This window comes from Oncorhynchus nerka, unplaced genomic scaffold (assembly GCF_034236695.1).
Source record: "Oncorhynchus nerka isolate Pitt River unplaced genomic scaffold, Oner_Uvic_2.0 unplaced_scaffold_2217, whole genome shotgun sequence".
NCBI classification, from domain to species: domain Eukaryota; kingdom Metazoa; phylum Chordata; class Actinopteri; order Salmoniformes; family Salmonidae; genus Oncorhynchus; species Oncorhynchus nerka.
The window spans coordinates 20223-31934 of NW_027039078.1; the positions used below are offsets into that span (position 1 = coordinate 20223).

Here is an 11712-nt window from a genome sequence, read left to right on the forward strand (position 1 = left end):
CCTCTTCTACCTCTTTCCCTGCCTCTCTCCCCCTCTCCTCCGTCCCTCCATCTCTTCCTCTCCTCCCTCCCCCTCTCCTCCCTCTCCTCCATCTCTTCCTCTCCTCCCTCCCCCTCTCCTCCCTACCTCCCTCTCTTCCTCTTGTCCCTTCCTCTCCTCCCTCTTCCTCGCCTCCCTACCTCCCTCTCTTCCTCTTGTCCCTTCCTCTTCCTCTCCCCCTCTCCTCCCTCTCCTCCGTCCCTCCATCTCTTCCTCTCCTCCCTCCCCCTCTCCTCCCTACCTCCCTCTCTTCCTCTTGTCCTTCCTCTTCCTCTCCTCCCTCTTCCTCGCCTCCGTCCCCCACTCTTCCTCCCTCTCTCTCTGTCCTTCTTCTACCTCTTTCCCTGCCTCTCTCCCCATCTCCTCCCTCTCCTCCCTCCCTCCCTCTCTTCCTCTTGTCCCTTCCTCCCCTCTCTCTCCTCCTCCTCTTCTTCCTCCCTCCCTCTTCCTCTCCTCCCTCCCTTCCCTCTCTCTCCCTCTTCCTCTATCCATCCATCCCTCTCCTCTCCCTCCTCCTTCCTCTCTCCCTCCCTTCCTCTATCCATCCATCCCTCTCTTCTCCTCCCTCTCATCTCTCCTCCCTCCCTTCCTCCCTCCCTCTATCCATCCATCTCTCTCCTCCCTCCCTCCGTCAAGTCGCCTTGCCGATGATGAGGATACTCATGAGGAAGACCATGATGAAGAAGATCCACATGAAGAACCGGTCCATCACCTTGGCAACCTTCTTCCACTCCGCCCCTTTCGCACACGTGGCCCGTTGCTCCCGGAAACAGTTGGCGATGTACTGAATGTTATACACCACCTAGAGGAGATGGAGGGAGGAGAGGGAGGGAGGAGAGGGAGGGAGGAGAGATGAGAAACAGTTGGCGATGAACTGAATGTTATACACCACCTAGAAGAGAGGGAGGGAGGAGAGGGAGGGAGGAGAGATGAGAAACAGTTGGCGATGAACTGAATGTTATACACCACCTAGAGGAGAGGGAGGGAGGAGAGGGAGGGAGGGAGGAGGGGAGGGAGGGAGGAGAGATGAGAAACAGTTGGCGATGTACTGAATGTTATACACCACCTAGAGGAGAGGGAGGGAGGAGAGGGAGGAGAGGGAGGGAGGAGAGATGAGAAACAGTTGGCGATGAACTGAATGTTATACACCACCTAGAGGAGAGGGAGGGAGGAGAGGGAGGGAGGAGAGGGGAGGAGAGGGAGGGATGAGGGGGAGGGGGAGGAGAGGGAGGGAGGGAGGAGGGAGGGGGAGGAGAGGGAGGGAGGGAGGAGGGGGAGGAGAGGGAGGGAGGAGGGGAGGAGGGAGGAGAGATGAGAAACAGTTGGCGATGTACTGAATGTTATACACCACCTAGAAGAGAGGGAGGGAGGAGAGGGAGGGAGGAGAGGGAGGGAGGAGAGATGAGAAACAGTTGGCGATGTACTGAATGTTATACACCACCTAGAAGAGAGGAGGGAGGAGAGGGAGGGAGGGAGGGAGGAGAGGGAGGGGAAAGAAAGGGAGAGGGAAGGAGAGGTGGTTGAGGAGAGGAAGGGAGAGGGTTCAGGAGAGGAAGGAGAGAGGGAGGGAGAGGAAGGAAGAGAGGGAGGGAGAGGAATGAGAGAGGGAGGGAGAGGAAGGAGAGAGGGAGGGAGAGGAAGGAAGAGAGGGAGGGAGAGGAATGAGAGAGGGAGGGAGAGGAAGGAGAGAGGGTTCAGGAGAGGAAGGAGAGAGGGTTCAGGAGAGGAAGGAGAGAGGGAGGGAGAGGAAGGAGAGGGAGGGAGAGGAAGGAGAGAGGAAGGAGAGAGAGAGAGAGGAAGGAGAGAGAGAGAGAGAGAGAGAGGAGGCACAGCTCGATAAATCCTGACTGTGTGATGCAGTGGACATTAGTCACCTGTTTGTGGTGTGGGCAGGGGCAGGAGCAGGCTGGGGCCGAGGCTGGGTTGAGGTGCTTCTCCTTGGGGTAAGGCAGCGGCTCATTCAGCCCACCATTCTGGAGGTTCCTGGAGGGTGCCTGATAGTCCAGCTCCTCTCTCCCGATGTGGTGGTAATGTCTCAGGGGCTCCCTCTTCTCCTCGCCCCTTCCCCCTTGGAGGTCTGGCTCGGGTTGCTGTGATGGTTCCGGTTACTACGGTTACTGTAAGGATCGTCGCGGTGACCGCCGTTAGCGTAGCGACTGTTGTCGAGGTGATTTTGGAGGTGCCCATTGCCGTACTGATACGGACCGAGGCGATGGCAGTCGTCTTGGTAACAGCCGTCATGGTAGAGGTCGTCGTGGTAATGGTTCCGTGCCAGGGCGGAGTTGCCCGACATTGGTTCCTCACTGTAGAGAGGTGTTCTCTCACTCTCTGGTGTAGTGCAGTTCTCTCCCACCTCGTACACAAACAGGATCTTAGACATGTAGTCGATGATGAGTACCTGGGAACACACACACACACACACACACACACACACACACACACACAACACACACACACACACACACAGTGTCACAGAGATAGAGACATACAGTAAACACACACACACACACACACACACACACACACAGTGACACAGAGCTCCAGACTTTGGCCCAGTGAGGAACAGGCTTGGCCTCCCTTGGCCCAGGGAGGAACAGGCTTGGCCCTACCTTGGCCCAGTGAGGAACAGGCTTGGCCCTACCTTGGCCCAGTGAGGAACAGGCTTGGCCTCCCTTGGCCCAGTGAGGAACAGGCTTGGCCCTACCTTGGCCCAGTGAGGAACAGGCTTGGCCCTGGCCCAGCGAGGAACACCTTGGCCCAGTGAGGAACAGGCTTGGCCCTACCTTGGCCCAGTGAGGAACAGGCTTGGCCCTACCTTGGCCCAGTGAGGAACAGGCTTGGCCTACCTTGGCCCAGGGAGGAACAGGCTTGGCCTCCCTTGGCCCAGTGAGGAACAGGCTTGGCCTCCCTTGGCCCAGTGAGGAACAGGCTTGACCTACCTTGGCCCAGTGAGGAACAGGCTTGGCCTACCTTGGCCCAGGGAGGAACAGGCTTGGCCTCCCTTGGCCCAGGGAGGAACAGGCTTGGCCTACCTTGGCCCAGTGAGGAACAGGCTTGGCCTTCCTTGGCCCAATGAGGAACAGGCTTGGCCTACCTTGGCCCAGTGAGGAACAGGCTTGGCCTTCCTTGGCCCAATGAGGAACAGGCTTGGCCTACCTTGGCCCAGTGAGGAACAGGCTTGGCCTACCTTGACCCAGCGAGTAACAGGCTTGGCCCTACCTTGGCCCAGTGAGGAACAGGCTTGGCCTCTGCACCACAGAAATGGATGTTCATGATGAAGATGGTCAGAGATGTCGAGGCCGTGATCATCGTCATCGTCGCTATGTAGTACTTCCCTGGAACACACACACACACACACACACACACACACACACACACACACACACACACATTTAATATACTCTCTGAGGCATCATATTATCACCTATATAGGGAACACTCTCAGAGGGAGGCATCATCGTCATCACCTATAGGGAACACTCTCTGAGGCATCATATTATCACCTATATAGGGAACACTCTCAGAGGGAGGCATCATATTATCACCTATATAGGGAACACTCTCTGAGGCATCATATTATCACCTATATAGGGAACACTCTCTGAGGCATCATATTATCACCTATATAGGGAACACTCTCTGAGGGAGGCATCATATTATCACCTATATAGGGAACACTCTCTGAGGGAGGCATCATTATTATCACCTATATAGGGAACACTCTCTGAGGGAGGCATCATATTATCACCTATATAGGGAACACTCTCTGAGGGAGACATCATATTGTCACCTATATAGGGAACACTCTCTGAGGGAGGCATCATATTGTCACCTATATAGGGAACACTCTCAGAGGGAGGCATCATATTATCACCAATATAGGGAACACTCTCTGAGGAATCATATTATCACCTATATAGGGAACACTCTCAGAGGGAGGCATCATATTATCACCTATATAGGGAACACTCTCTGAGGCATCATATTATCACCTATATAGGAACACTCTCTGAGGGAGGCATCATATTATCACCTATATAGGGAACACTCTCTGAGGGGCATCATATTATCACCTATATAGGGAACACTCTCTCTGAGGAGGCATCATTATTATCACCTATATAGGGAACACTCTCTGAGGAGGCATCATATTATCACCTATATAGGGAACACTCTCTGAGGGAGGCATCATATTATCACCTATATAGGGAACACTCTCTGAGGGAGGCATCATATTATCACCTATATAGGGAACACTCTCTGAGGGAGGCATCATATTGTCACCTATAGGGAACACTCTCTGAGGAGGCATCATATTGTCACCTATATAGGGAACACTCTCTGAGGCATCATATTATCACCTATATAGGGAACACTCTCTGAGGGAGGCATCATATTATCACCTATATAGGGAACACTCTCTGAGGGAGGCATCATATTATCACCTATATAGGGAACACTCTCTGAGGCATCATATTATCACCTATATAGGGAACACTCTCAGAGGAGGCATCATATTATCACCTATATAGGGAACACTCTCTGAGGAGGCATCATATTATCACCTATAGGGAACACTCTCTGAGGGGAGGCATCATATTATCACCTATATAGGGAACACTCTCAGAGGCATCATATTATCACCTATATAGGAACACTCTCTGAGGCATCATATCATCACCTATATAGGGAACACTCTCTGAGGCATCATATTATCACCTATATAGCGAACACTCTCAGAGGGAGGCATCATATTATCACCTATATAGGAAACACTCTCTGAGGCATCATATTATCACCTATATAGGGAACACCTCTGAGGCATCATATTTATCACCTATAGGGAACACTCAGAGGGAGGCATCATATTATCACGTATAGGGAACACCTCTGGAGGGAGGCATCATATTATCACCATATAGGGAACACTCTTGAGGCATCATATTATCACCTATAGGGAACACTCTCAGAGGCATCATATTATCACCTATATAGGGAACACTCTCTGAGGCATCATGTTATCACCTATATAGGGAACACTCCTCTGAGGCATCATATTATCACCTATATAGGGAACACTCTCCCATGAGGCATCATATTATCACCTATAGGGAACACTCTCTGAGGAGGCATCATATTATCACCTATATAGGGAACACTCTCTGAGGGAGGCATCATATTATCACCTATATAGGGAACACTCTCTGAGGGAGGCATCATATTATCCCCTCTATAGGGAACACTCTCAGAGGGAGGCATCATATTATCCCCTATATAGGGAACACTCTCTGAGGGAGGCATCATATTATCACCTATATAGGGAACACTCTCTGAGGGAGGCATCATATTATCACCTATATAGGGAACACTCTCTGAGGGAGGCATCATATTATCACCTATATAGGGAACACTCTTTGAGGCATCATATTATCACCTATATAGGGAACACTCTCTGAGGCATCATATTATCACCTATATAGGGAACACTCTCTGAGGAGGCATCATATTATCACCTATATAGGAACACTCTCTGAGGGAGGCATCATATTATCACCTATAGGGAACACTCTCTGAGGATATAGGAACAATCATATTGTCACCTATAGGGAACACTCTCTGAGGAGGCATCATATTGTCACCTATATAGGGAACACTCTCTGAGGCATCATATTATCACCTATATAGGGAACACTCTCTGAGGGAGGCATCATATTATCACCTATAGGGAACACTCTCTGAGGGAGGCATCATATTATCACCTATATAGGGAACACTCTCTGAGGCATCATATTATCACCTATATAGGGAACACTCTCAGAGGGAGGCATCATATTATCACCTATATAGGGAACACTCTCTGAGGGAGGCATCATATTATCACCTATATAGGGAACACTCTCTGAGGGAGGCATCATATTATCACCTATATAGGGAACACTCTCAGAGGCATCATATTATCACCTATATAGGGAACACTCTCTGAGGCATCATATCATCACCTATATAGGGAACACTCTCTGAGGCATCATATTATCACCTATATAGGGAACACTCTCTGAGGCATCATATTATCACCTATATAGCGAACACTCTCAGAGGGAGGCATCATATTATCACCTATATAGGAAACACTCTCTGAGGCATCATATTATCACCTATAGGGAACACTCTCTGAGGCATCATATTATCACCTATATAGGGAACACTCTCAGAGGGGAGGGCATCATATTATCACGTATATAGGGAACACTCTGAGGGAGGCATCATATTATCACCTATTATAGGGAACACTCTCTGAGGCATCATATTATCACCTATATAGGGAACACTCTCAGAGGCATCATATTATCACCTATATAGGGAACACTCTCTGAGGCATCATATTATCACCTATATAGGGAACACTCTCTGAGGCATCATATTATCACCTATATAGGGAACACTCTCTGAGGCATCATATTATCACCTATATAGGGAACACTCTCTGAGGGAGGCATCATATTATCACCTATAGGGAACACTCTCTGAGGGAGGCATCATATTATCACCTATATAGGGAACACTCTCTGAGGCATCATATTATCACCTATATAGGGAACACTCTCTGAGGAGGCATCATATTATCACCTATATAGGGAACACTCTCTGAGGCATCATATCATCACTATATAGGGAACACTCTCTGAGGCATCATATTATCACCTATATAGGGAACACTCTCTGAGGCATCATATTATCACCTATAGGGAACACTCTCTGAGGCATCATATTATCACCTATAGGGAACACTCTGAGGCATCATATTATCACCTATATAGGGAACACTCTCTGAGGCATCATATTATCACCTATAGGGAACACTCTCAGAGGGAGGCATCATATTATCACCTATATAGGGAACACCTAGGGACGGAGGCATCATATTATCACCTATATAGGGAACACTCTCTGAGGGAGGCATCATATTATCACCTATATAGGAACACTCTCTGAGGGAGGCATCATATTATCCCTATAGGGAACACTCTCAGAGGGAGGCATCATATTATCCCTATATAGGGAACACTCTCTGAGGGAGGCATCATATTATCACCTATATAGGGAACACTCTCTGAGGAGGCATCATATTATCACCTATATAGGGAACACTCTCTGAGGAGGCATCATATTATCACCTATATAGGGAACACTCTTTGAGGCATCATATTATCACCTATATAGGGAACACTCTCTGAGGCATCATATTATCACCTATATAGGGAACACTCTCTGAGGAGGCATCATATTATCACCTATATAGGGAACACTCTCTGAGGGGAGGCATCATATTATCACCTATATAGGAACACTCTCTGAGGGAGGCATCATATTGTCACCTATATAGGGAACACTCTCTGAGGGAGGCATCATATTGTCACCTATATAGGGAACACTCTGAGGCATCATATTATCACCTATATAGACCAGGATGTATATAGAGCACTATATAGACCAGGATGAAGAAACACTGCCTATATAGAGCACTATATAGACCAGGATGAAGAAACACTGCCCTATAGAGCACTATTTAGACCAGGATGAAGAAACACTGCCCTATGTAGAGCACTATTTAGACCAGGATGAAGAAACACTGCCCTATATATTGCACTATTTAGACCAAGATGAAGAAAAACTGCCCTATATAGAGCACTATTTAGACCAGGATGAAGAAACACTGCCCTATATAGAGCACTATTTAGACCAGGATGAAGGAACACTGCCCTATATAGAGCACCAGTTTAACCATAATGAAGGAACACTGCCCTATAGAGCACTATTTAGACAAGGATGGAAGGAACACTGCCCTATATAGAGCACTATTTTGACGAAGACCAGATAAAGAAACACTGCCCTATAGAGCACTATTTAGACCAGGATAAAGAAACACTGCCCTATATAGAGCACTATTTTGACCAGGATGAAGAAACACTGCCCTATATAGAGCACTATTTAGACCAGGATGAAGATACAATGCCCTATATAGGAGCACTATTTTGACCAGGATGAAGAAACACTGTCTTATAGAGCACTATTTAGACCAGGATGTAGATACACTGCCCTATATAGAGCACTATTTAGAGCAGGATAAAGAAACACTGCCCTATATAGAGCACTATTTTGACCAGGATGAAGACACACTGCCCTATATAGAGCACTATTTTGACCAGGATGAAGAAACACTGCCCTATATAGAGCACTATTTAGACCAGGATGAAGAAACACTGCCCTATATAGAGCACTATTTAGACCAGGATGAAGATACACTGCCCTATATAGAGCACTTATTTTAGACCAGGATGAAGAAACACTGCCCTATATAGAGCACCATTTAGACCAGGATGAAGAAACACTGCCCTATTGTATATAGAGCACTATTTAGACCAGGATGAAGAAACACTGCCCTATATAGAGCACTATTTTGACGAAGACCAGGATAAAGAAACACTGCCCTATATATAGCACTATGTTGATGAAGACCAGGATAAAGAAACACTGCCCTATATAGAGCACTATTTAGACCAAGATGAAGATACACTGCCCTATATAGGAGCACTATTTAGACCAGGATGAAGATACACTGCCCTATAGAGCAATTATTTAGACCAGGATGAAGATACACTGCCCTATATAGAGCACTATTTAGACCAGGATGAAGATACACTGCCCTATATAGAGCACTATTTGGACCAGATGAGGAAACACTGCCCTATATAGAGCACTATTTAGACCAGGGGATGAGGAAACACTGCTCTGTTATAGAGCACTATTACCAGGATGAAGAAACACTGCCCTATATAGAGCTCTATTTTGATGAAGACCAGGATGAAGAAACACTGCCCTATATAGAGCACTATTTTGACAAAGACCAGGAAAAAAGAAACACACTTCCAACATCTCATCAAGGTCCTACCTGGACGAGTGTTCATCCAGCCAAACCTCCACCCTCTGTTGCTGTCCACACCTCCCAAACCCCCATCGATGTGTCTTGGTCCGACGGCTCCACAGCGGCGAGAAAAACAAACCAGCGCTGTCAAGGGTTGTTCCCTCCGCCCGGGCAGGGAGAGTCGAAGGAGAGGAAGTGTCGGGAGTCGCTCCATCCGAGGCCATCTGCTCCTGCAGCGGTTCGGACTGGAGGCAGGGCATACCGTCCGACAAGTAGCTTGAAAACAGGTCCCTTAAACTCAGTTTGAGCGACGGAGGCCACCTCCATTATTTAACAGAGCCGCTCGGAATCAGAGACTGGAGAACAACGTGGAGCAGAGGGAGTCTTGAGCCTACAGAGCACGCCACGATTAGAGAGACAGAGACAGAGACAGACACGCTTCAGAGCTCACCCATTATCCTATCAGCTATTGAGAAACCTAGAGAGAGATATATTTAGGTTAACCTAATCCTGGAGGCCTTGATTTAATGTCGCGAGCTGGCATCGCCAGTGTTTTATTCGGTAGGAACATTCAAGGAACGGATTAGCGGCCGATTTGAGCTGGGACTATTAAAAGGACACTGGAACCCCAGGGTTCCCGAGCCAGGCTGGGAATCCCTCCCAGTGGCCCTCCCCTCTCCCCTTCCTCTCCATGTTGGTCCTCCTCTCACCCCTTCCTCTCCATGTTGGTCCTCCCTCTCCCCCCTTCCTCTCCAGTTGGTCCTCCCTCTCTCCCCCGTCCTCTCCATGTTGGTCTCCCTCCTCTCTCCCTTCCTCTCCATGTTGGTCCTCCCCTCTCCCCTTCCTCTCCATGTTGGCCCTCCCTCTCCCCTTCCTCTCCATGTTGGTCCTCCCTCTCTCCCATTCCTCTCCATGTTGGTCCTCCTCCCTCCCCCCGTCCTCTCCATGTTGGTCCTCCTCTCTCCCTTCCTCTCCATGTTGGTCCTCCCTCTCTCCTCCCTCTCCATGTTGGTCCTCCCTCTCCCCTGTCCTCTTCCATGTTGGTCCTCCCTCTCTCCCCTCCCTCCATGTTGGTCCTCCCTCTCTCCCTTCCTCTCCATGTTGGTCCTCCTCTCTCCCCTTCCTCTCCATGTTGTCCTCCCTCTCCCCCTCCTCTCCATGTTGGTCCTCCTCTCTCCCCTTCCTCTCCATGTTGGTCCTCCTTCCCCACTCCTTCCATGTTGGTCCTCCCTCTCTCCCCTTCCTCTCCCCGTGGTCCTCCCTCCCTTTCTCCCCTTCCTCTCCATGTTGGTCCTCCCTCTCTCCCCCTTACTCTCCATGTTGGTCCTCCCTCTCTCCCCTTCCTCTCCATGTTGGTCCTCCCTCTCTCCCCTTCCTCTCCATGTTGGTCCTCCCTCTCTCCCCCTCCTCTCCATGTTGGTCCTCCCTCTCTCCCCTTCCTCTCCATGTTGGTCCTCCCTCTCTCCCCTTCCTCTCCATGTTGGTCCTCCCTCTCTCCCCCTCCTCTCTATACTGCATCAGGCCATCTCTGATCTGTGCTCTAAATAACTGAACTATACTAGATCAGGCCATCTCTGATCTGGACTCTAAATAACTGAACTATACTGCATCAGGCCATCTCTGATCTGGACTCTAAATAACTGAACTATACTGCATCAGGCCATCTCTGATCTGGACTCTAAATAACTGAACTATACTGCATCAGGCCATCTCTGATCTGGACTCTAGATAACTGAACTATACTGCATCAGGCCATCTCTGATCTGGACTCTAAATAACTGAACTATACTGCATCAGGCCATCTCTGATCTGGACTCTAGATAACTGAACTATACTGCATCAGGCCATCTCTGATCTGGACTCTAAATAACTGAATTATACTGCATCAGGCCATCTCTGAACATTACCTTAAATACAAAACATTAGGAACACCATGACCCAGACTGACCAGGTGAATTCAGGTGAAAGCTCTGATCCCTTTACCTGGTAGTACACACTGAGTGGACAAAACATTAGGAACACCATGACCCAGACTGACCAGGTGAAAGCTCTGATCCCTTACTGACGACACATGTTAAATCCACTACTTTTTTATTGATTTTAATTTAACATTTTATTTCACAAGGCAAGTCAGTTTTAAGAACAAATTCTTATATACAATGACGGCCGATATCGATCAGTGTAGATGAAGGGGGAGGAGACGGGTTGAAGAAGGATGTTTCAGCCTTGAGACATGGATGGTGTGTGTGTCATTCAGAGGGTGAAGGGGCAGGACAATAGATTGAAGTGCCTTTGAACTGGGCGGGCTAGTAAGGTGCCAGGGACACCGGTTAGTGTCAAGAACTGCAACGCTGCTGGGTTTTTAAAGCTCAACTGTATATGAAGAATGGTCCACCACCCAAAGGACATCCAGCCAACTTGACACAACTGTGGGAAGCGTTGGAGTCAACATGGGCCAGCATCCCTGTGGAGCAGCTTTCAACACCTTGTAGAGTCCACATGGGCCAGCATCCCTGTGGAACGTTTTCAACACCTTGTAGAGTCCATGTCCCGACGAATTGAGGCTCCTCCCCCTCTCTAGTCCTTCTATCCTCCGTCTGCCTCGCTCCCTCTCTCTATGTCCTTCTTCTACCTCTTTCCCTGCCTCTCTCCCCCTCTCCTCCGTCCCTCCATCTCTTCCTCTCCTCCCTCCCCTCTCCTCCCTCTCCTCCATCTCTTCCTCTCCTCCCTCCCCTCTCCTCCCTACCTCC

At 48.9% G+C, this 11712-nt stretch overlaps 1 protein-coding gene across 1 annotated transcript; it reads right to left on the reverse strand.

Moving 5' to 3' along the window:
* Positions 1 to 610: 610 nt before the first annotated feature.
* On the reverse strand, positions 611 to 3412 carry LOC135567284 (neuronal acetylcholine receptor subunit alpha-9-I-like). The gene is made up of 4 exons (XM_065014706.1): positions 3259 to 3412; positions 2099 to 2437; positions 1914 to 2048; positions 611 to 841 (listed from the first exon to the last, which is right to left on the reverse strand). The coding sequence occupies exons 1-4, from the start codon at positions 3352 to 3354 to the stop codon at positions 671 to 673; spliced, it is 741 nt and encodes a 246-aa protein (XP_064870778.1). The 5' UTR covers positions 3355 to 3412; the 3' UTR covers positions 611 to 670.
* Between the last annotated feature and the right edge of the window lie 8300 nt (positions 3413 to 11712).